The sequence below is a fragment of the Protomyctophum parallelum genome (assembly GCF_964188405.1).
Source record: "Protomyctophum parallelum genome assembly, chromosome: 1".
Lineage (NCBI taxonomy): Eukaryota > Metazoa > Chordata > Actinopteri > Myctophiformes > Myctophidae > Protomyctophum > Protomyctophum parallelum.
Window position 1 is genome coordinate 99,160,515 of NC_139697.1, and position 24,734 is coordinate 99,185,248.

Genomic DNA, 24,734 nt, shown 5'->3' on the forward strand with positions numbered 1-24,734 from the left:
CTTTCGGATGCAACAAACAAAGTAAACGAACGGTAAAACAAAACAACAAAGTCTGTTACAGACAACTATAAAGTTGTCTTTTTTTAAAGAGATCTCATGTGCCGCCGAGTCCACTCTTTATCAGCAACAGTAGGCTTACAATACATTTAATATGATGGCATTAATAAGATAACTAGAAAGATAAGTAGCTGCGAGCTTTCAAGCAGCAGTGAAATAAATCCATATTAAACGATTAATCCAGACGTGGTGGACGGTGAGGCTTGTTGTTGTTTTGTTGCGATGATGATGAACCGGAGAGGCGTCACGAAGAGAACCGGCGGCGGGGTCAGCAGCACCAGCGCCCCGGGCGGGCGGAGCGGCGCCCCGGGCGGGCGGAGCGGCGCCCCGGGCGGGCGGAGCGTCGCCCCGGGCGGGCGGAGCGTCGCCCCGGGCGGGCGGAGCGGCGCCGCCACCCCGGTGGGCTGTCGTCCTGGAAGTGGAACCCTGGTGTTGGCCGAGAGGAACCAGGCTGTGGCCGCCGTGGGAGCCTGGGTGGAGGACGGACACGAGCTGCAGCAACACCCCTTTGTGAGTGCCGTGCACATAGAGCTGTGGTTCCCAAACCTTTTCATGTCAAGGACCCCTAAATTGACAAATTGACACCAATTAGCCCGCGGACCCCCGTTTGAAGAGATATGCCAGGGACCCCCATAAGAGTTTGACATGCATTATTAGTCTGTTGACATGCATTCAGTTTGACATTATTAGTCACCCAGTGGTTCCCACTCGGGAAAAAAATGTCATCAGATAGTGGTCCGTGTGGCTCAAATGCCGAATAAATAATTAACCTTGACATGGAAAAAGGTTGAAAACCACTGCTCCGCCTCAACACCACGACAGCTCCATATGCATTCATGTTTAGTTGGTTAGCTTATTGACACAATAATTACACAACACAAAATCCCTTGACTCATACAACAGGAGCTTGCCTTTCTGTTGCTCCAAAAGTGACAGCAACGCTACTATCAGCATGTACACAAAGTTCCTCTGTCAGTGCACTGCCCACAAAGAGTGAGCTCAGATCAGTGAAGAAGTCGATGTGTGTGTGCTGTTCCTTTTTCATGCCAGTCTTACAAGTAGGCCTACAGGTGGCATGCGACTCCACCTCCCCATTTCCAGAGCCTTTACATATAGACAGAGTTACGCAAACTGCGTTCACTTCATGGGGCTTCAGTCCAATGGCGGCTCTCCAGTCTCTCCTACAAAGACTTCTATTGAGAATGGGGACAACCAACTGGGACAAGTCCTGGACTCAGGCAACAGCCCAGCTTTAATGATCTTAAATCCCTTTATTTTAAATTGTTTTATAGCAATAGTACAAGTACAACATAAACATTAAAGAGACTTCAGCTGTTACTGTACAATACTTTAAAACAGTTGTCATGTTGCTCACATGCTTAAAATAGCTCTTATTTGTGCTCCCCTCGTTGCATTCTTTTTATTTCCAACTCCAGCTTGTCTCTTGGCTGCATGAACAGTGCTCGAGCGCCCCCCTCAATATCGTAACTCTTCTTATTAGATGGCTCTGCCCATTTCATGCATGTGTGTGTCTGTCACACATTTATACAGTGGACTTTATTGGATTATTAGTTTAAAAAAAAGAAACCCTATATCCGTGTCATTCGGGCCTGAACTGCAGGCTTGTGAGCTGGATGCATTCATGCATTCATTTTTTTGAACATCACCATTTTAAGGTTCGAGCGTTGCTTCATGTATTTTGTACCAGCACCAGCAGTGTTGTTTTCGTCGACTAAAACTAAGATGAAAAATGTTCTTCGACTACCCTTTTCCACTGATGAAAACTAAATGGAAACTAAGCTATAATCCATCCATCCATCTTCAACCGCTTATCCGTAGTCGGGTCGCGGAGGCAACAGCTCCACCAGAGTGCTCCAGACTTCCCTCTCCAGAGCAACATTAGTGACTTCCTCCTGTGGGATTCCGAGACCTTCCAAGGCCAGTGAGTCGATGTATTTCCTCCAACTGCGCCTTGGTCTGCCCCGGGGTCTCCTCCCAGTGGGACGTGTGTCGAGGACCTCCCTAGGGAGGCGCCCGAGAGGCATCCTAACCAGATGCCCGAACCACCTCAGCTGACTCCTTTCCAGGCGAATCAAGCTCTGATGACTAAAACTAATAGTACATATACTGACAATTTCGTCAACAAATAAAAACTAGACTAAAATGCTAGGAAGGGACTAGTGGACAAGAGATCCAGTATAAGTCTTTTTACACTTGGTTGCATGCTGAAAATAGCAGATCTACAACGTGGGCATGTAGTCTATAGTCTTGTCACTATATAGTCCAAGTGTAAAAACAGCCATTACGACGGCATCGAGGCGCGCCAAAATACAGTTTAGTCGACTAAATCAACTGTAGATTTAGTCGACTAAAACTAGACTAACACTAAAAACATTCCAGGTGACTAGTAAAATGCGACTGGAACTAAATGAATGAACTATATTGACGAGACTAATACGACTAAAACTAAAACGCAACACTGATCGCCAGGTCCTAGCCTTGCTGACGGAGGAGCAGCAGTTGGAAGTGAGAAGGCAGAGGGAGCAGAGGCTGCTGCAGTTCCAACAGGACGTCCTCCGACGGGTGCAGCAAGCCCAAGACCTCAGGAAGAGGAGGAGACACCAGCTGCTGCAGAACACACCCCAGCAGGGTGCCCAGCAGCGCCACTCCCCTGCCAAGCAGCAGGGGGCGCTGATGTACGCTGATGAAGAGCACAGGACAGCAGAGCAGCACCTCTCCCGGCAGGTCAGATTCTGACTCTGTAAAAAAAAAAATGCATTTGATTGAGACAGCATAATGTAGTGTGTTTATTGTTTGCGCACACACACACACACACACACACACACACACACACACACACACACACACACACACACACACAGAGTTAATCCATGTAGACCTGAGCTCGATTCTACAAATGTTTTCTAAATCATTACAGTTTTCTGAAAAAAACCTGTGTTTTTTGATTGATTGAAATATTTATTAACAGTTTGTAGAATTTACAGTACATTTGAACAGTACCTCCTGTATCAGTGGTTCTCAAACTATTACATGTCAAGGACCCCCAGAATTATCTGTATTTGGCTGCGGACCCCCCCATCTGAAAATATGTTGTTCCAGCTTGCGGATGAAATATGTTTGCGTTGGTGTCGAAGTGTCCCTGAGCAAGACTCTGAACCCCTAGTTGCTCTCTGTGAGAAGGTTGGTGCCTTGCATGGTTTTGACATGGAGTGTGTCATTTTAGATGGATGTTTTAGATTAGAACTGGTAGTTTTTTTCTCCACATTTTATGAATATAAATGGTGCATTTATATAGCGCCTTTATCCAAGGCGCTTTACATAGATTGTGCATAAGTTCACCCATTCACACACACATTCACACACCGATGGCGGCAGAAACCATGCAAGGCACCCAACCTGCACATCAGGAGCAATTAGGGGTTCAGAGTCTTGCTCAAGGACACTTTGACAGTAACTCTGGGGGAGCCCAGGTTGGAACTGGCAACCTTGCGGTTACCATCCAGGCCAATCTACCCCTGAGCCACCGCCGCTCATTTTTCTGAAGGTTTTTAAGACCGGCCTCGGGCCTAACTGGGTAGTTAAGTGGTCAGCACTCACAGATTTCAGACACTGCAGCTCTTAACGTGCAGGAACTAACAATGATACACACATTTGTCCCTGTATGAGGAGTTCAATGTTATGAGAGTGATTAATCCATTCTGAACAGGCACCCATTTTGGTGTTAGCATCATGTTATGCTTTAGCTATTGAAAAATAGCAGATCTACAAGCTCATATCGCGCCACCGAGTGGCGCGATACGAGCTTGTAGGTCTGCTATTTTTGAAAAATCGAAGCGCGACTGACATTTTTAGAATCTGATCTCAGGTCAGAATGGGTTCATCAGACCAGTGTGTGTCCAGTGGAAAACCTCGTATGAATCTGATCTCAGGTCAGAATGGGTTAATGGTGACTTGTTTTGTCCTCTCTTCTCCAGCCCAGTCAGGCCATGAGCCATGTCAGACGCAGACTGGCCAAATGTCAGATCCTCACCGACGGAGAAATGATGCCGGAGCTCCCTGGAGGCGTGTGGCACGTCTCTCCAACCAGAGATGTGAGTGGTTGACTTTAGGGATGGGTCCCATTCATTGTCTGTTGCAAAGGCTATATTGTCATCCAAACCCTGCCCATAGCCCATTCTGACCTGAGATCAGATTCATACGAGGTTTCCGCTGGACACACACTGGTCTGATTGACCCATTCTGACCTGAGATCAGATTCTAAAAAATGTCAGTCGTTCTTCGATTTTTCAAAAATAGCAGACCTACAAGCTCGTATCGCGCCACTCGGTGGCGCGATATGAGCTTGTAGATCTGCTATCTTTCAATAGCTAAAGCATAACATGATGCTAACACCAAAATGGGTGCCCGGTCAGAATGTGATAGTAGTAACTACATTTTAGACAGAGGATACCATTTATTGTGTTAGCTTAGGCCTACTGCAGGTGACCTGAATGCTTTATGGTGCAATGTTGACTAGTACAGGCCTACCAAAGTGTACCTGCATTATTGGAATTGATGGTAATGGTATATCTGTTATCATTAGCCTGATTGAGGTGACATATATGTGCATGGATAACAGAAAACATATATTTCCCCCCACGATTGATGCTTCTTTATGGTTTAAATGTCTAAAATCTAAAATGACACGGAAAAAGACAAAAAAAGCGTGTGTGTGTGTGTGTGTGTGTGTGTGTGTCTCGACGAAACCCGTGGTTTCTATAATTGTTCTCTATTGCTGAGTCAGACTTTAATATAATATATTTAAAATAAAACATTTTTCCACTGTTCCCAAACAGAAGCCTATTTCTAAAACGCTACGAGTAGAAGTGGAAACAAACGAGGAAGAGGAAGAACTGGACAGCGAGGCAGAGGACGAAGATGTCCCCTTGCCCCCCGATGGACACGAGTGTCCTCTGGTCCGGCAGAGTGTTTACGTCTACGCCGGAGGACGGAAGAGCGTGACCTTTGACACCGACCCGGTCAGTGTTCCGCCCATATAGAGATGTAATAGTCCGGCAGAATCATGAAACCCCCTAGTTTGACATGTCACATGCTACATAAAGCTGTTAAAGGTATATTCAGTGATTTCACTTAATTCAAATATCACTTATTTTTTTGTTTTGTTGTGATAATCCTCCCTACTATAGAGTGTGCTGGCCATATAAGGAGTTCCTCCCTGTCCCCAGTTAACCCCTGGGGGTCAAAAAACCTTAGGTTTCGTTTTTGACTCTCTATCCTGATTGGACGAAAGGCTGGGTCCCACAGCCAAAAACGAAACCTAAGGTTTTTTGAGTGAAATCACTGAATATACCTTTAATGGTCACATATACAAATATTGACATCCGGTCAGTAAGTGGATTCATGATTGATTGATTGTACGTATATAGACTATTTTAGGCCAATAAAAAAAGACTATACCAAATTGCGCACTTTAAAGGACAACTTTAGTTTTCTTTCCAACCAAGGTTCATGTCTTAGGTTGTTGTTAGAGGAAGTAAAAGATGAGTGTTATTTATTTATTTTCATTTGCTGCTTTCTTTCGTTTTAGGGATTTTAGCTGTTTTTGAGAGGGGGACGGGGGCATTCGAACATGGGGCTAAATATGTGACCAGTGCCAACAAAACATGCCTCATGTCGCCTTTTCCATTTTTCAGATTTTTACAGATTATTAACCGTCTTCCTGCCATTGCCGAAGCCCTTCGGCAATCAAAGCCTCAATTTGATAATACACCTTGCTGCCATTGCCGTAGCCCTTCGGCAATTATACTTTTATAGTGCATATGATCGATCGAGCCATAATGCTACTCACGTTAGCCGGTTAGCTAGCAATGTTGTTAGCACTGCACTGGATCGTTCAGATTAGATCGCGGTCGCCATAAGAATCCATTCTATCCGTTTCTTTCAATCGCCTGTATCTCCTATTCCTTGTCCCAGATGGCATTTTTGGTCAAACCAGCGTTTCTTTGACGGCACAGAGCCGACGTTGTGCAGTGCTATATGTACCGGCATTGATTCGATTATGTAAACAAAGGTTGTCTTGGCAACGTAAAGCTGGCAGGGATAAGCTCACTTCCGGTTGAGGCAAAATGTGGCTTTTCAAAATAAGAGCTCAAATTAAAAAAATGCTGGCATGAATTAGGTCCTAATTTCTCAATAAATGGCAGCAGTAAAAGGGTTAAAGTACAGCATGTAAGCTTTCATATGATGTATCATTCAATGAAATTGGACAATAATTGAAGGAGATATAACCATTTTAAAATGACTGGGGCCTTTCACCCAAAGCTGAGAAAAGCCCTTTTCAATATTCACAACATTTTATCACCTTAGAGCTGGACAGAAGTGGGTGTGACAATGGGAGGGACAAGAGACAATAGGACGTTTTAGCTGTCAACAGTGCAACACTAGAAACACTGACATGTTTAAGCCAGTAGAACAAACAATGCAATTTGTAAGGTGCCCCAATAAACCCTTTTGAAAGTACTAAGTATTAAATACTAAGTATAAGTATTCAAGTATTAAATATTAAGTTAAGTGTTCAATTTAACTTATACACTACCTGGTTGTAAATAGCTGCAGTACACCATTTTATGCAGGTCTACTTTAAGCAATCAAAGTCAGACAATTGACCCAGTATTTTAAATAAATAAAATCGACGCATCAGGCTATGATGTTGTGCGCTTGTAGATTTGCTATTTTAATAAACAGATCTGTCCACATGCAGTCACAATGCCTGGTTTCATTTATAGTAATTCCTGTGCATTCGATGGGTGGATTCATACTACATCGGGTGTCTATTTAGTGTGCAAGGCTTACATCCGGTCTAAAGCCCACCCACTGTATGCCCTGATTTATATACACAATACATACACGATCCGTATCCTCCCCTCACCGGATGTTGAATTAACAGTACTAACAGCCGTATTTGAAAAGACGTAGCTCTTTGCTGGGTGCGCGAGGAAAAAAATTAAGCGATTTCCTTTTCAATTGATACCGTTTCTTAGAGACGGCCTACACAAACGTTCTATATACCAAATGAAAGCCTGCATTTCATAGTTTACATAGTATATAACCTTTTTTTAAATGAGCAAGAAATGAGCGAGTTGTGATTAAAAGAAAAGACGTGTGATCTCTTTGCTCTTTAACACACGACACAAACGGCTAACTAGGCTAGCTAGCTTCTAGCCTGTTGTTTGTTGGTGAAAGACTCCAAGCTGGGAAGTGTATTTCAGCGAGTAGCTATACGTGGTTTTGTTTATTTTCTGTAAAGTCTAACCCAAATGCCCAGAATACTTCTGTGTTTACAAACACAAGCACGCTAATGGGCGGTGATCAGAGCGTGAAACCTGAGGACAAAGAGATTACAGGACCAATCGTAACCAACATGCAAATCTCGGAACTGCGCTCTTCTGCCTCCAGAAACTTGTTAAAAAACAAGCCCACTTTGACGTATAAATGTATACATTTCATTTGCCCAAATGAACAATCTGTTTGAATGAAAACCTTCTTCAACATTCAAACTGTATTAATATGAAAAAAAAAGAAAATCACATAAAAAAAAAACGAGTTTATTTATTGATTTAAGGCATGTTCATTCTGGCGACATGAGGCATATTCTGCTGGCACTGGTCACATATGTATAAAATTTTATAGCGAGTTTATTATTCTTATTATTTACTATAGTCCTACTAGACCTCAAGAAATTACATCTGGCCACAAAAGATCACAGGATCTACTGAATGTGAAGGTAGCCACACTATGTGTCATAGGCTCAATATGTCAGTTTGACCACTTTTTTTTTTTTGCAATTGTATCCACCGGGCTGACCATGCTGTTGAATGGTGTGTGTGTGTATGTTTCAGGTGAATGATCATCATAGAACAGGTTCTGGTGATGCTTTGAGGTCCAGTACCATGAAGTCCAGTACCAGAGTCCCTGAGGTGCTGTGGCCTCTGGACGATCCACAGGACATCAAAAGACAGGTGACCGTTTTAAACATCCAACGTCTGCACGCAATATTACACAGGATAATCACTGGGGAGCAGGTCATTATTGAGAAATTAACCCATTTAGACCTGAGGACCATTCTACAAATGTTTTCTAAATCTTGACAGTTTTCTGAAAAACCCCATGTTAGTGGTTCTCAAACATTTTCATGTGAAGGACCCCCAAAATTACATGAAATTGGCCGCCGACCCCCATCTGAAAATATGTTGTTCCAGGGACCTCCCCAGAAGCAAAGATTTTAGTTAAAAACGTTCGCTCTGAAAAAATATATTCAAACATTTGGGCCACATTTTCACGATTTTTCAAAGATAGCAGACAAGCTCCTTGTAGGTCATAGCACGGCACCGAGTTGCTATTTTTCAATAGCTAAAGAATAACATAATAATTAATAACATATTCCACTGATATCAATCAATAACCGATTGACCCAAAAGTAACAACAAAACTATGGATTTAATTTTCATCGCTTGCGGTATAATTTAATTAATTAATTTTTAATTTAATTTATGCCAAGTCACGGTTAGGGATTCTGCCGATTAATCGATTTTCCGATTAATCGTTGGAAGTCTCCGATTTCATAATCGAAAATCTAATTTTGAATAGCCAACATATAGGCTAATAAGTAAGGCTGCATGATATATCGAACATGTACCTTCATCAGAGTGGAGAATATAAGTATAAATCAAGTTGAGCAAAGCCACTCTTCTCTGCCCCTCTCTCTAACAGACACAGTTAAGGATCGCTTGTTAAGTGCCTGCCAGACAGACAATCGGATGAAATGAAGGCAGTTGTAGAGTAGAGTGTAGACTAGTGAACTGAACGTTTTCTGTTCATATCAAGTACATCATACCAGCTCCTTATGAAACTACTTCTCCCCAAATTTAGAAGACCATTTTTTTTAATGTCGACGTTAACTCAGATTCTCCCGTATCTCCTCTGCAGCAGCACCAGTCCTGCCTGGTGAGGCACCGTCGGCTCTACATGGACCTGGAGAGAGAGCAGGTGAAGGAGCGCCGACGACAACGCAAGCACCTGAAACGCATCGCAAGGTGGCCTTAACCGCTTACTCTTAGTCCATTCAAACTGGGAAAGCACCTGTGTCATTTTAGATTCTAACCATGTATATTTGGGCTTTCACTTCTAGTGATTTAAAAAAAAAAGTGGTTTTTTTTTTGGTTAATATTTGTACATTTTAAAAACTGTACTGTACATTGGTGAATAAAGCTATAATCTACTTGATCTTGAGGGTTAGGGTTTAAAAAAAGTTTAATTTTTATTTTTTATCAACGAGGTCAACTAGTGGATTTACTAGTCGACTAGTTGAATTGTTGACTAGTTGCTTAAAGCCCTAATGTGTATATATAGCTTGTACAGCAGACATGATCATAGATCAATGTTCCCCAGCCTGGGGCCATTCACTGGGGTGGCGTGACTCCATGCCTTGCGGAAATTGGTTTTCTTTTTTATATTATACATTTCATGACCTTTTGTTTATCTGTAGAAGAACCGCTTCAGTCCGCTCTCACGCTGCTGTCTCTCTCTCTCTCTATCTCTCTCCTTTACAAAATAACAGGTGTTAACACAACCCATTGTGCGCGACACCTCCTACCTATTCGTATGCGCGGCCGGCCACTCTCCGTCAAGTTTAGCGCACTGGAAGAGGGCTATTATCATATGGATGGAATGAAAGCCTTGCATGCATGCCAGAGGTGACATTTTACTGATCCCCCCCCATTGATCAGTAAAGGTTTCTGTCTGTGCATGTCGCGCGATTAATGAATTTCACATTATTAATTTGGTGATGCCTCACTCGTAGCTACAGGTTGATGGGGGGTCCTTACTTTTCACAATTGTCCTGAGATATACATGATTACATGATTTTTTTCCCTCTAAAGTTTAATCCCACAATTTTTGTAAGCCAGAACATGCAAACTCCACACAGAAAAGCACGTTTTTTTTTTGTCTAGTCATTTAAATGCCACTGTTGTTCTGCTGGTACAACATGTTCCCCCTTCAAGGATCAAAGCGGAACACGAACAGCTGCGTCAGGAGGAGGAGAGGAGCCTGGACGACCGGGAGAGGCAGAGAGCCGCCCGGGGTCGGATGGAGGAGAGAGAGCTGCTCATCCTGCAGAGGCTACGGCAGGAGGAGGAGGAGAGGAGAGGGCAGCAGAGTGCCCGCACGGCCACCGAGAAGAGTGCCTGCGCGGGCGCCGAGAAGAGCAGCAAACCTCAAGACAAAGACAGAACCAGGTACATTTTCCCCCCAAACTACGGTATTTAACCCATTCTGACCTGAGATCAGATTCTAAAAATGTCTTCTACATCCTGACAGTTTTCTGATAAAGCTATGTTTCTATGTCAGTCGTCCTTCGATTTTTCAAAAATAGCAGACCTGTAGATCTGCTATTTTTCAATAGCTAAAGCATAACATGATGCCGACACCAAAATGGGTGCCCGGTCAGAATGGGTTAAAATAGTATGCAAAAAGCCTCAGAATCCAAATGTGCAGTATAGGTCTATGTCAGAGTAAAGCCTAGATACAGGTATGTGACACATGATTTTATCTCATGATCAATAAAGACATCAATCATTCAATCAATCAATCAAAAAAATATGAACGATCCACTCGGCACACAATGGTTTCACACATACCCCTCCCCCCCCGCCTCCTCAGGTTTGTCGAGGCCTTCCGTGCTCGGCTGAAGGAACGCCTGCCCCAGGAGAAGCTGTTGGACCTTCCCCCTCTCTGCTGCTGTGGAGAGACCTTCTGGGACTCACACCCTGACACCTGTGCAAACAACTGTGTCTTCTACAACAACCCCAAAGGTACACCAGTGACTAATACAACAGGTCAAGATTCAAGATTGCTTTATTTCGTCATTCTTTCCAACTGTAGCAGCAGAAAAAAAAAACGAAATTACGTTTCTCCTATAGTTAAAAAGACAACACAGGCTCATACAATAATAAATATGCATAAGGAGAAGAGACTGGAGCAGCACGGACATTTAGAGCCTTTTATTTAGGTGCTGAGTATACAAAACGACTAACGTTTCGACCTTGCGGTCTTCATCAGAGTCATGACTCTGATGAAGACCGCAAGGTCGAAACGTTAGTCGAACGTTAGTCGAAACGTTAGCACCTAAATAAAAGGCTCTAAATGTCCGTGCTGCTCCAGTCTCTTCTCCTTATGCAACTTTGATGTCCCTGCACCTGTGAAGCACCGGATCAGCCGTTTCAGGCTTGAGGCGCGTTGGTAGACTCCCTTTCTAACAATAATAAATATATCAGTGCAAGACAATACTCTGAGTATAAATAAGTCCTAAGAAAAACTACAGGAATCCATAAAAAAAGATAAATAGAATAAAAACATTTAAAACTGAACATAGATCATCAGTTCATGTCCTATCTAATGAACTGATCTGGTCGTTTCGAGGAAGCAATTTGATTGGTTGAAACCAGCCTTCTAGCCAAGGTTCAAACGAGCGCCACTCCACACCTGAATCAAAACAAAGAATTCAGCTGCTCTGTTCTCCCAGAGCGCAGCAAAGTCGGTGGCTAGGCTATAGCTAGTTTCTTGGGACATTTGTGGTCGTAGTGACTGCATCCGTCATTAAAAAGAAACATGTTTTTTCAGCGGTTTTCATAGTTTTAAGGGTAACTGTTGTATAATTGCTGTGAGGCAGAAACCTCTTATCTCCATGTTATAACTTTGTCTTGTCACTTGTGTGTTTTCTCATAAATGAGTGCCCTACTTTATCATACTACAGCGTTACACAAAGCTAGCAGATCTACACAGGCTTGAAATGCTAGCACAAAGCGACACGTTTTGAGCTTGTAGATCTACTACTTTTGCAAGTCTGAAAAGGAGGTTTTGGGACATATTGGGTTTCCACCCCCGCGACGGAGACGATATTGTATGCCTGCTTCCTCAGTCGAGAGGGTTTCAAACAGTGTTTTTGTCGACTAAAACTATGACGAAGAATGTTCGTCGACTACCTTTTTTCGCTGACAAACTACATACAAACGAATTAAAAACTAAGCTATGATGACTAAAACTATGACTAAATATACTGACAATTCTGTCAACAAATAAAAACTAGACTAAAATGTTAGGAAGGGACTAGTGGACAAGAGATCCAGTATAAGTCATTTTACACTTTGCTGCATGCTGAAAATAGCCGATCTTGTGACTTCCGTTGGAAAAGCATTGGGGTGGCCATCAAACACAAGGCAGAGTGCAGAGCATTCGTTCTTTATGTGTGTACGAAGCCTAATACCACAGCAGGGAAAGGACAAGACAAATGAAAATGGGTTAATGTACACGGTTCCATCTCCTCTTTCCACAGCCTATGTGAGGGCTCTGCAGTCTGCCGTGTTCAGCCTGGACCTGCTGGAAGGCAGCAACGGGGCTCCTCACTGGATGCCCACCCACTAGAGGGCGTCCTTGCACAATGTTTCACCTTGGGAAGTAAACACTGCAGGCATTGACTGAATACTTTATGAACAGTTTGCACAGGAAAGTAAGTACAGTTCAATACAAGGTCCGCCAAGAGGATTTTAAGATCCCCAAGAAAGCCTATGGCTTGTTTTCATCGGGGTCCAAATATATGTATTCGATTCATCGACACCTGCATTTCTGTTTACCAGATTTATTTAGTTAATATTGGTTCAATAATAAATGGATCCCGGGCACCAACTCAGCCTTTGAATAGCACTGGCTTGGGTGCGGCATTGTAATGTGGACAGACTCCATCTCCCAGGGGTCTATAGCGCATTGTAACAGGGACAGACTCCATCTCCCAGGGGTCTATAGCTCATTGTAACAGGGACAGACTCCATCTCCCAGGGGTCTATAGCGCATTGTAACAGGGACAGACTCCATCTCCCAGGGGTCTATAGCGCATTGTAACAGGGACAGACTCCATCTCCCAGGGGTCTATAGCGCATTGTAACAGGGACAGACTCCATCTCCCAGGGGTCTATAGCGCATTGTAACAGGGACAGACTCCATCTCCCAGGGGTCTATAGCTCATTGTAACAGGGACAGAGTCCATCTCCCAGGGGTCTATAGCGCATTGTAACATGGACAGACTCCATCTCCCAGGGGTCTATAGCGCATTGTAACAGGGACAGACTCCATCTCCCAGGGGTCTATAGCGCATTGTAACAGGGACAGACTCCATCTCCCAGGGGTCTATAGCGCATTGTAACGGGCGTCGCCTGATACCCACAATAATCCTCTCCGACCTATACTTACTTATGGTTGCCCTTGGCTTGGCCGGGCGTGCCAACAGAAGAGACACAGCACAGGGATGTGGAAGCCTGGTGGTGAGAGAGATCTTTCACTGAAATAGTGACTCCCTCCAGTTTTAGCGAACAACATTGGGAGGTATATAGCGTGTTCCTCTGCAATATGACTTCCCGAAAAAAGTCCTCACTGTCGGGTAAAAAGAATAGAAAAGTATATCATAAGAGATGTGGTTGTCTACACACACACCCTCCCCAAGATCAACAATAGGGCTTGGCAGTGAGAGGAAACAAAAGGGGATAATGACTAAATTGGGTATAATAAAATGACAAAAACCAGTTTGAAGCTTGTAAATGACTGTAGGCCGGGTCGGGTGACTTGTTGACAACGTGAGGCATAGACTGCGAGCCAGTTCAGACAGACGGTTCTACTCGAGTAGTGGCTCATGGACATGTCATGTCACTGACTACACTAGCAGCTGACCAACGTGGCGGTCTGTTTGAGCTTTCTGCTGTGCTGTTCATTCCATTGTTGCTTCTCTTATATACTGGTGCGTGCGTGCGTGCGTGCATTACTGCTGAAATGTCTTTCTTCGCTCCCAACTCCACATGTAGGCTTGTGTGTTTTTGAGTGCAACAGATGACTGTATTACACACACATACAAACTGTACTCACATACAAAAGTGAATATCAGTTGTCTCAGTCTGAAAACAAGGTCACAATTCACATTCTTTTTCAGCTATTTCTGTGAATATCAGTCAGAAATACTCACAGTAATATTGACATTGTATGCTGGATATCTCTTTTCTCTAGTAGTGTGCATAGCTCAAGAATATTTAGTTTTCAGCAACATTCAACTATTGTGGAAGTTCACCTCAGGAATTGACGTTCTCGTGAAAAAACTCAAATTTGACCATCCTGTCAATATGTTCTCAGGGCAGATGGTTTTCACATTTTCAACCTCAAAGTTAATAAAGAACATATTATATTTCAAGCAATGCCTCGGTTTTCTATGCTGACCTATAATGTGATTAACATTTGCGATTGAGCTAGTAACTCCTGAATATGATCCTGTAATATCTGGTCTGGTCTTGGAATAGTTTTTGCTATGCAGAAGGTTTAAAACTTAAAATAATAAGTCTGTCTTCTGATGTGTTGACTCAGTCAAATGCACTAAAGCAAAAGCCAAAAGACTGATAACCTAAACTGTATAAATACCGGGTACAGTATATATGCAAAAACATCATAAAAGGTTACAGATAAAAATAAATAAAAGTGTACAGCAACAGCGTTGGCGCTTTGGCATGGGGGATCAACATATGGAATGAATTCTGTACTTGCCATATATGGAGCGTGTCTTGAGTATCCAGGGTTTGATGAGGTCAGATCAACATATGGATTGTCAGAACATGTCAGCACCATATATGGAGATCTAAGGGTGGCAGCGGGGGCAGTGTCTTGAGTGTACAGGGTCTGATTTGCGATTCCATAGTAAATGTGACTTGCGGTGGCAATAATAAAATGCAACATAAATAAAGTATGCCTATAGGCTACAAATGGGTAACACTCGCCCCTTTTCCATCTCGCCCCACTACTCTACCTAGCTGTAAATAACATACATGATTCATGTTTGTGATTATTTAAAAGGTATTATCATATTAATTCATCATTGTTAAGTTAACTCTGTATATCCACGGGCATAATAGCATGATGATGCCATTACAAAACATGGGCTACATGGAAGAAATGTGATTAATAAAACTAAATTAACTGCTAGAAAGGTCCTAAATTAACTTAATTAAGCAGTCACCGTCTCTGACTGTGACCATGATGTTCTTTCTAAATTTTACAGAGTATAGAGATCGACTACTATGCAATCAAATAAATCTGTATACAAGAGAATTTCAGATTCCAGAGAGGGAGGGAAATACTACATTAACTGTTAACTACATTAAAACAAATATTGCGGGGGTGAGTTGGTAAAGGGGCGAGCAGTCTCGTATTCCTACAAATGTACCTTTATTAATAACATTAAAGGAGAATTCCATACTAAAAGGCTTTCTTACCTTTCTTTGTAGTTGTTACGTCCCCACCAAAGAGGTCCAGGTGTTATTTTGTGCAAAAGCTCCTTATTGGCTATTTCCCCTAACATAAGCCCTAAATGAATTGCATTGAATTGAATGGGAATTGAATGGGGCTATGGGGTGTTGTGCTAATTTGCTTATTTCCATCGCTCAAAATTATAATTTATTTGTATATATCCTCTCTTCATAATGTAAATAATATCCCAAGCGGCACACTTTACTACTTCTTTCGATGGAAATAAGCGAACTAGCATAACACCCCATAGCCCCATTCAATTCCCATTCAATGCAATGCAATTCATTGAGGGCTTATGGTAGGGAAAATAGCCAATAAGGAGTTTTTGCACAAAGAAACACCTGGACCTCTTTGGTGGGGACGTAACAACTACAAAGAAAGGTAAGAAAGATAAGAAAGCATTCTAGCATGGAATTCTCCTTTAATACTTAATAGTAATATTATTATGTATCAGTTGTAGTAGTTCACTAGTCACTACTACTGTATCAGCTGTAGGGGAGAGCAGAGACTATAGTTCCCCTGTCTCGTGACGTCACATAGGAAAATCACATGGCGTTGTGTGTGTCCCGTCTCCCGACAGCCAGCCAGCCAGCCTGGATTTCAGATCACAGGCGGTCAGAGGAGCTGTGTGTGTGTGTGTGTGTGTGTGTGTCTGTGTGGAAAAAAACCTGGAAAATAACACCATCTTTACCACAACAACTCATTATCCTGCACGTGACGATGATGGGGGTATTTATAGGGTCGATCTAGACGTCTGGATCGCGTGGATTTATTCGGGAACGCCGCCGCGGCTTTTATTATTAGTTTACATTATAAAAAGGCGACTGCAGAAAGCATGGCTCTCCAGTGGAGGAACGCTCTGTTTACTACAGCGGACTGCAGCGCAGTAGTCTCACATGATCACCAGGAAGTTCTACTGGGACTCTGACAGCGATTTGTTGTGGAATATAATCTTATTTTTTTTATATATATATATTTTTTTAAGAGGGGGGGAGGGGAAAGGCATCGCTTCTCCTCGCCGTCATTCATTGGGAAAATATGATTTTATTAGGCACCGTATTTGTTATAACCAGTGGTTGAAGTGCCTTTTATAGTTGCCACTGTGTTATTACATTTGCTGCCTTGGTTGTTAATAATGACCAAAACTGATTTCTAAGTGCTTTTTTTTTTATTACAATAAGAAGGACACACACACACACACACACATAAACCATGAAGTCTTCTCTGGCTCCAGGCATACGGCTTATGACTTCTTTCTCCAGAGAAAGTCGGTAAGTTGCAACTTCCATTGTTCCCAAGTAACAAACAAACAACACTTTTCTTTTTGTTGAGAACACCCAAAGCACAGAGTAGCTCTCATGTGCGTTACACCACTACCGACTACCTGTCGAATCCAGCGACCACGGGGGGCGCCTTGCATTGGCGGTTTGGACACATTCTCCGGTTGGGAGAGAAGGTGTTTTATGTGTCATTTTATCAGATGCTTGGATAAAGTCTCTATTTCGATTTTAAACCAACTGTGCATTTCCCGTAAATCGATAAAATACGCCTTTTACCAATTGTAAACAACGTCTGGGCGTCACAGTTCTCGATGGGTCACCGAGCCGTGTGTAACGCCACATGTACACCTCAGGCTTGTCACACTTATCACATCAACTGTAAATGATTTATTAACGTACTTTAGGTCAATTAAAGGACTATATCCTGTTGTTTGTAGCTTCTTCCTTTAGTGTTGGTTTAGTAAATAATTGATGCGCGGCGCGGCTCAAATCAAATGGCATGCTTTGATGGCATGAACAATCGATTTAAAACAAAGGTTGCAAAAATACCAGACAGTCACTGCGTGCCGCGTGCGTGTGCTACTGCGTGCCGCGTGCGTGTGCGTGTGCTACTGCGTGGACTTGTGACTTGGAGACAGTTTGTGTCCAACCGCGACCAACGAAAGAATCTACACTCTTAATTTAATTCTGAAATATTTTTTAACGTATAGAACATAATGTTGATTATATTGCTCCAAGATTAAGATACGCTTGTATTGATCTGGCCTGGAGGGAAATTCAGCATGCAGTCATAGCAACTTATAGCAACAGCACTGTGGAAATTAAACACAAATCAAGATGAATAATAAAGAATACATGGACATAACTAAAATAAAGCTGCTGGCCCTAGATATCTGCACTGGATTAAGCTATTGGTAATCATCCCTGAATGAGCATAGTAGGACCATACAGTTGAATGTTTAAACACACACACACACACACACACACACACACACACACACACACACACACACACACACACACACACTATACCATACCCAGAGGAGTTATTACCAGTCTACTAACAGTGTCTGTATAAACATACAATTATATATAAATATTAATTACATTATTATTTCTAACCCACTTCATTAAATGTATGTAATATGCACATATACCGTATATACATACAGGACAGACCTTAATTGTGGCTGAAAATGTGCCATTACAGAGTCATTATATTGTGATACAACTTACTTAACAACTACCTAAAAACATCTAACGGGTCTTAATTGCTATATGCAAAACAACGTCCTCCTTCGATGTGCACTGTCTGCCTACATGTAGCCTATTGTGAAATGCAGAGTATGTTTTATCTGCAACTCTGGGCCGTGTTATGTTGAATATGCAAAGAATGCTCACATGGTGGGTTGAGCTGCTTGAATGTGTCGTCAAGCTGCTATATGTTTAAACACATTTAGGCCTGACGTCGAAATAAATAAAGTCTTCTGAAAGAATATATATTCAAAGATTTGTGCCACATTTTCACGATTTTTCAAAAATAGCAGACCTACAAGCTCGTAGAGCAACGGCTCCCTGACACCTCTGCTTGACTGTCTAAGACAAGTGACATCAAGGCATGGATGGCTCTTAACTTTCCAAGTGTCAATGAAAGTAAAACGGAGGTTATAGTGTTTGGACCTAGCGGTCCTGGTATCGTTGACCTAGGTTCCTTGACTGACCTAGGTTCCTTGCAGCCATATGTGAAACCTGTGGTCTCAAACCTTGGCGTCAAACTAGTTACTAGACAATGCCCTTAAACTTGACAAACAGGTCAATGCGGTAGTCAGCTCTAGTTTCTATCATCCAAGGCTGCTGGCCAAATTCAAGTCTGTGCTATCTTTTAGCGATTTTGAGCGGGTTATCCATGCCTTTATTTCTACGCGGTTGGACTACTGTAATGCCTTGTATGCTGGCCTCCCTTGCTCGACTCCAGCTAGTCCAGAACTCGGCCGCTCGGCTACTCACAGGTACTCGCAGACGTGAGCATATCACACCTGTCTTGGCCTCCCTTCATTGGCTCCCTGTCCGCTTCAGAGTGGATTTTAAAATTCTTCTATTTGTCTTTAAATCTATTAATGGTCTGGCTCCTCTTTATCTGTCTGACCTTATTGAGGTTTATACTCCTCCTAGGTCACTGCGGTCTGAGGGCCAGCTAAACCTCAGGGTCACAAAGAAGACCCGCCTAAAGTCCAGAGGCGACCAAGGCTTTTCTGTTGTAGCCCCCAAACTGGAACGCACTCCACTCCCACGTCAAATTGGCCCCCTCCATCGAGACTTTTAAATCTCGCCTAAAGACCCACCTCTATACCTTGGCTTTTAACCCCGCTTGAGTTCCTTCGGTCCTTGTATATGTTTTGTCTCACTGTGATGCTGTTGCTTTTCTGTGTGGTAGCTTTAGTGCTTTAGTGCATTTGTTTTTATTTTCGCCTGTACAGCACTTTGTAAACTCTGAGTTTTGAAATGTGCTATATAAATAAAGTGGATTGGATTGGATGTTGTGCTATAAGCATCTTGTGACCCATTGGTAGGTCACATTGGACTCGGGGGAAACTGTCTGAGGTACAAATGTAGAGTAGCCGCAAGAAAACCTTTGCCCATCATAAAACTCTTGGCCTACCGAATGTTAAAACTGGATTTTGGTAATGAAGGTTTGTAATAAAAGTGTAACCTCTTGTGTTTGTAATAAAAGTGTAACCTCTTGTGTTTTATAGGTTTGTAATAAAAGTGTAACCTCTTTTTGTTTTATAGGTATCGAGGCTTCACTCTCTTCCTGACCTTCCTCTTCTACACGGCTTACCATCTCTCGCGGAAACCCATCAGCATCGTCAAGGTGACCGGCCTGGCCTGGGAGGGACTATATGGTTCCAAAGATATTTCAGGGTTTCAGCTGGTGATGCACCGAATATTCGGCCGCAGAAAATATTCGGCCGAAAATGGCAAAAAATGTATTTTCTGCCTATTCGGTTTCGGCCCGAATATGCAGAAAATATATCACCGAATAGTGTATGCAATTAATGCAGTTCCAACATGTGTCTGCTCATTTCTTTGTGTCATCACTTCCAATGTCACTTGTGTACACCCTTTGTCTGTGTGTTGGTTAAAAAAAAGAAAAGAAAATCGAACCAATTAAAAAGTGCTTCTGTGACAAAACTCCATTGGACCCTCAAACTGTCTGCTAATTAAAGCAGCTAACTCCACCACCTCTCCCCCTCTCATGCAAGTATCTGACCATATATGAAGTCACAATGCCGACTTTGATGAGGCAGTATCGCTTGTAGATCGGCTCTTTTCAATAGATTTTCTACACATTCTGCAATATGAATACTACTACTTTTAGTAGTTTAAGTACATTTTGATGCCGATACTTTTGTACTTACTCAAGTGCATTTTCAATTCCGTACTTTTACTTGTAGTTCAAAATTGCAGTATTGGTACTTTTACTTAAGTGAAACAATTGAGTACTTTTATACTATAATATATAGTGTGCTCAGTGTGGTTTCTGAGATATGATATGATTAGATATGTTTTGTTTTGTTGGGTTGTTTCACTGAAAGGTGTGTTTGACATGCGTCTGTGTTCTCTTGCTCTTCAGAGTCAGCTACACAGGAACTGTTCCAACGTCATAAGGCCGGCTGACTTGAACGTGACCGACAATTCTACCTGGTGTGACTGGGCACCCTTTGGTGAGTTCATTGGTGACAGCTGTGTGTGGGTGTGTGTGTGTGTGTGTGTGTTTGCTTTAGCGTCGCCCCTAGTTTTCCCCTCTTATCTCATGAGGTCCGAGGAGGTAGAGAGAGAGAGAGAGAGCCTGGAAAAGTACTACTGCCAAAGTGTTTTCTATAACCCATTCTGACCTGAGATAGAAGAACTTCTATAACTAAAAAACATGTCATGGATGCACCTGGGACGTATCCTCAGTGATGTATCCTGAGGTCAACGGGGTTTCGGGTCTCTCAACATCATACCCCTCACTCAGATCAGATTCTAAAAATGTCTTCTACATCCAGACAGTTTTCTGAAAAAGCGATGTTCTTCGATCTTTCAAAAAATAGCAGACCTACAAGCTCGTAGCAAGCCACTCGGTTCAAATATATTTAAAACATCGCAGATCTACGAGCTCAAAAGCCCCGCGGTGCGGTTTGAGCTCGTAGATCTGCTATTTTTGATATATTTGAATTGAAATTGCCACATTGCATATTTTGACAGTAATATGCAATGTGGCCCTCTGGAGTGAGTGTGGAACTATAGTGGTCCTCTGGAGTGAGTGTGGAACTATAGTTGCCCTCTGGAGTGAGTGTGGAACTATAGTGGTCCTCTGGAGTGAGTGTGGAAATATAGTGGCTCTCTGGAGTGAGTGTGGAACTATAGTGGCCCTCTGGAGTGAGTGTGGAACTATAGTGGTCCTCTGGAGTGAGTGTGGAAATATAGTGGCTCTCTGGAGTGAGTGTGGAACGTTAGTGGCTCTCTCCATGGTCAAAGTTACCCACCCCTAGTCTAGTGTCTCCACCCCAGACAGACTGTTTTCAAATGCCTCCACCTGACAGTCTGTACTCAAAGCTACTAGAGTCAGTCAGGAATGTGCCATTAATTCATTCACACACACACACACACACACACACACACACACACACACACACACACACACACACGCGGGAGGCCAACTGGAAGCTCGATGGAATGCAATGAGAGCCGGTTGGACAAGCTTCTGAAACAAAACAATAATTACATTTTAATATGTTTTAATGATTGCAACTTGCAAGCCTTTGTTAGTTAATCGGCTCAGGAATATAAAAGAAGACACATCATCACTCCATGTTTTCTCATCCCCTTTCTTTATTCATAATAATTATGTAACTTTATTTAGGGGTATAAACAACCGCTAAGCAGCCATCATTTCCAGCTCAGCGGTATAATGCGACGATTGGTTGACACGACAGGCTGTCAATGATCAGTCAGTCTCATGATAAAGGACCTGAGCTGCTCTCTTTAGATACCCCGTAACATTATAATATATAGTGTGTGCACTAGGGATGCACCGATCCGGCTTTTTGGCATTCGATACCGATTTCGATACATGGGGGTCCAGTATCTGCCGATACAGAGTACCGATCCGATACCCCCCACAAAGAAACGTAATAACCTATTAAGCTGTATGCCTCACTGTGTGGAGTCTGGAATCATTCTTTTGTGTAAGGCAACATCAAGGCTTGACTTAAACATTACTTTCCCAACTTTGTAAAACAAAATGTAACAAACACAGATATAAATGCACTGAATTATTTATTAAATAACTGTGCAACAATTAGACCAGGTTAATGTGTGAGCAGGCTAGCCTGGCTGCATTCCACATGTTATACTGTCAATACTACACTGCTGTGTCACAGAGGAGGTAGAGTTTTTTCATACTGTAATTACACATAATTATCGGATCGGATAATGGATCGGCCCATTTGCCACCGATACCCGATCTAGAATTTTAGCCTGGATCGGCGCCGATCTCCGATACGAGTATCGGATCGGTGCATCCCTAGTGTGCACGTCAACATGCAGGACGGCAGGAAACAATGTGATTTACTGGACTGATTCACTTACAAAGGCTTCAATGTATGGACCTTGGCTTCAGGGGCCATGCAGCTGTGGATGCAGAAGTCTCTCTAGACGGGTGCTATTTAACCCATTCTTACCTGAGATCAGATTCACACGAGGTTTCCACTGGACAGACGCTGGTCTGACGAACCCATTCTGACCTGAGATCAGATTCTAAAAATGTCAGTCGTTCTTCGATTTTTCAAAAAATAGCAGACCTACAAGCTCGTATCGCGCCACTCGGTGGCGCGATATGAGCTTGTAGATCTGCTATTTTTAAATAGCTAAAGCACGACATGATGCTGACACCAAAATGGGTGCCCGGTCAGAATGGGATAATATACCACAACAATGTTACGTGGCGTACTTAAAAGGATAGTTCAGATTCTTTCTAAACTTAAGCTGTATGAAATACTTGCCATTAATGTAGTTGTTGGGGGCACGGTGGCACAGTTGGTAGTGCTGTCGCCTCGAGGCGGTGTTGGCGAAAGGGCCTTTCTGTGTGGAGTTTGCATGTTCTCCCCGTGTCCCCTAGGGTAGATACCCTCACAAAAAACATGCAGTAATCCTGGTCACTAAACTACCTCCCCCTGGCCAGCCTGATGGAGGGGAAAGGAACTGGTTGGAATAACGTGTTCCTTCCATGCGCTACGTCCAACCAGGACCCTCAACTTGGACACTCAGCCATGAAGGAAGCATGAGTTCAAGTCCGTTGCTCTCCCCTTGTCCCCCATATATGGGGACTAGGTTGGTGGAGGGTGTGTAGAGCCCAGGATCACATTAGATGATTGACACAGGGGTGAAAAATGGGTTACAAAATCGTGGGATAAAAAAAAGAAAAGAAAGTAAGTAAGAAAGTAGTTCCCGTCATTTTGAACTAGCGTTATTTGTATTGTTGACCTATTTCTAAAATATCAGCGCAACTTCCGTTAATTTGTTACCCCTCTATCACACGGAACTATGTTTTTTGTGTCCATATCACTATGCCCAAAAAATAGTTCCATGTGACGGAGGGGGTCAAAGTTTAACAAAAGTTGCGCTAATACTTTAGAAATAGGTCAACGATACAAATGTTATAAACGTTATAGTCCGGCAGCCGAGGTGGACGGGTTCGGAAATTTGGTATATAGTCTTTTTTTATTGGCCTAAAATATTGTCTTAGTATATACATACATTCATGAATTCACTTGCTGACCGGCTGTCATCATGTATTGAGCAATCTTTTTTTATAGGGGTTTCTTGTGACCCTACCATTAACATCCTATGGCAGGCAAACATGTCAAACTTTCCCTTTGCTTTGCCTTTGACCCATTTAGATTCTACAGTCTTCTAAAACAGTTTTCTGGTGGTGCTTTATCATGTCAAGAACCCCCAGAATTATCTGTATATGCTGTCGGACCCCCATCTGAACATATGTTGTTCCAGGGACCCCCCCCAGAAGAAAATGTTTGAGTAAAAATGTTCACTCTGAAATAATATAATATTCAAAGATTTGGGCCACATTGTCACCAAAAAAAAAAGCAGATCTACAAGCTCATAGCGCGGCACTCTGTGCCACGCTATGAGCTTGTAGATAGCCCACTCCTTGGGCTAAAAACGGCCATAAACGTCATGACAAATGTGATGAGATCAGCATATTTTGGGCAAGTGGCTATGGCTGCTTTTAGCCCAAGAAGTGTATTTTGTGCAAAACGAATGCTTGGAATGGATTCAGAATCATGAAACCCCCTAGTTTGACATGTTGGCCTGCCATAGGATGTTAATGGTAGGCTCACAAGAAACCCCTATTAAAAGTTTTGCCCAATACTAACAGCCGGTCAGCAAGTGGATTCATGAATGTATATAGACAATATTTTAGGCCATAAAAAAAATACTATATACCAAATTTCCCACTTTAAACAAAAGAAGCCTGTCGGCTGCCGGACTAAAAGCACCAACCAGCCGGATGTATGGAGTACCGGGATGACTGGAAGTGACGATGGAGGACTCGTCCGAGGACGACTTAGACTAGATAAATTGCGTTTGTTCGTAAGCTGCTACGCCTGGCTCTCATTGACTTAGACCTGAGGGACGATTCTACAAATGCCTTCTAAATCCTGACAGTTTTCTGAAAAAGAGTGGTTCTCAAACATTTTCATGTCAAGGACCACCCAAGATTATTATGTAATTGGCCGCCGACCCCCATCAGAAAATATTATGTAGCTCCAGGGACCTTCCCCCCCCAGAAGCAAAGATGTGTTAAAAACATTTGTTCTGAAAGAATATATATTCAAAGACTTTGCGCCACATTTTCACGATTTTTCAAAAATAGCAGACGAGTGCCGCGCTATGAGCTTGTAGATCTGCTATTTTTCA

The 24,734-nt window shown here is 42.7% G+C and overlaps 2 protein-coding genes across 3 annotated transcripts in view; both read left to right on the forward strand.

The window, feature by feature from the left end:
• On the forward strand, nt 1-12,677 carry ccdc15 (coiled-coil domain containing 15). Its single transcript, XM_083776526.1, has 10 exons — nt 1-338; nt 402-567; nt 2,548-2,802; nt 4,053-4,169; nt 4,914-5,096; nt 7,977-8,096; nt 9,064-9,170; nt 10,140-10,373; nt 10,798-10,949; nt 12,470-12,677. Exons 1-10 carry the CDS (start codon nt 280-282, stop codon nt 12,556-12,558), a joined length of 1,482 nt encoding a protein of 493 aa, XP_083632652.1. The 5' UTR covers nt 1-279; the 3' UTR covers nt 12,559-12,677.
• A 3,445-nt stretch (nt 12,678-16,122) lies between these two features.
• slc37a2 (solute carrier family 37 member 2) overlaps nt 16,123-24,734 on the forward strand; it is a 37,127-nt gene continuing 28,515 nt past the window's right edge. For both annotated transcript variants that reach the window (XM_083776508.1, XM_083776507.1), the window contains exons 1-3: nt 16,123-16,742; nt 19,542-19,623; nt 20,386-20,476. In XM_083776508.1, the coding sequence (XP_083632634.1) occupies nt 16,684-16,742; nt 19,542-19,623; nt 20,386-20,476 (232 nt within the window). In that variant the 5' untranslated portion in view covers nt 16,123-16,683. The remainder of the gene's footprint in view (nt 16,743-19,541; nt 19,624-20,385; nt 20,477-24,734) is intronic.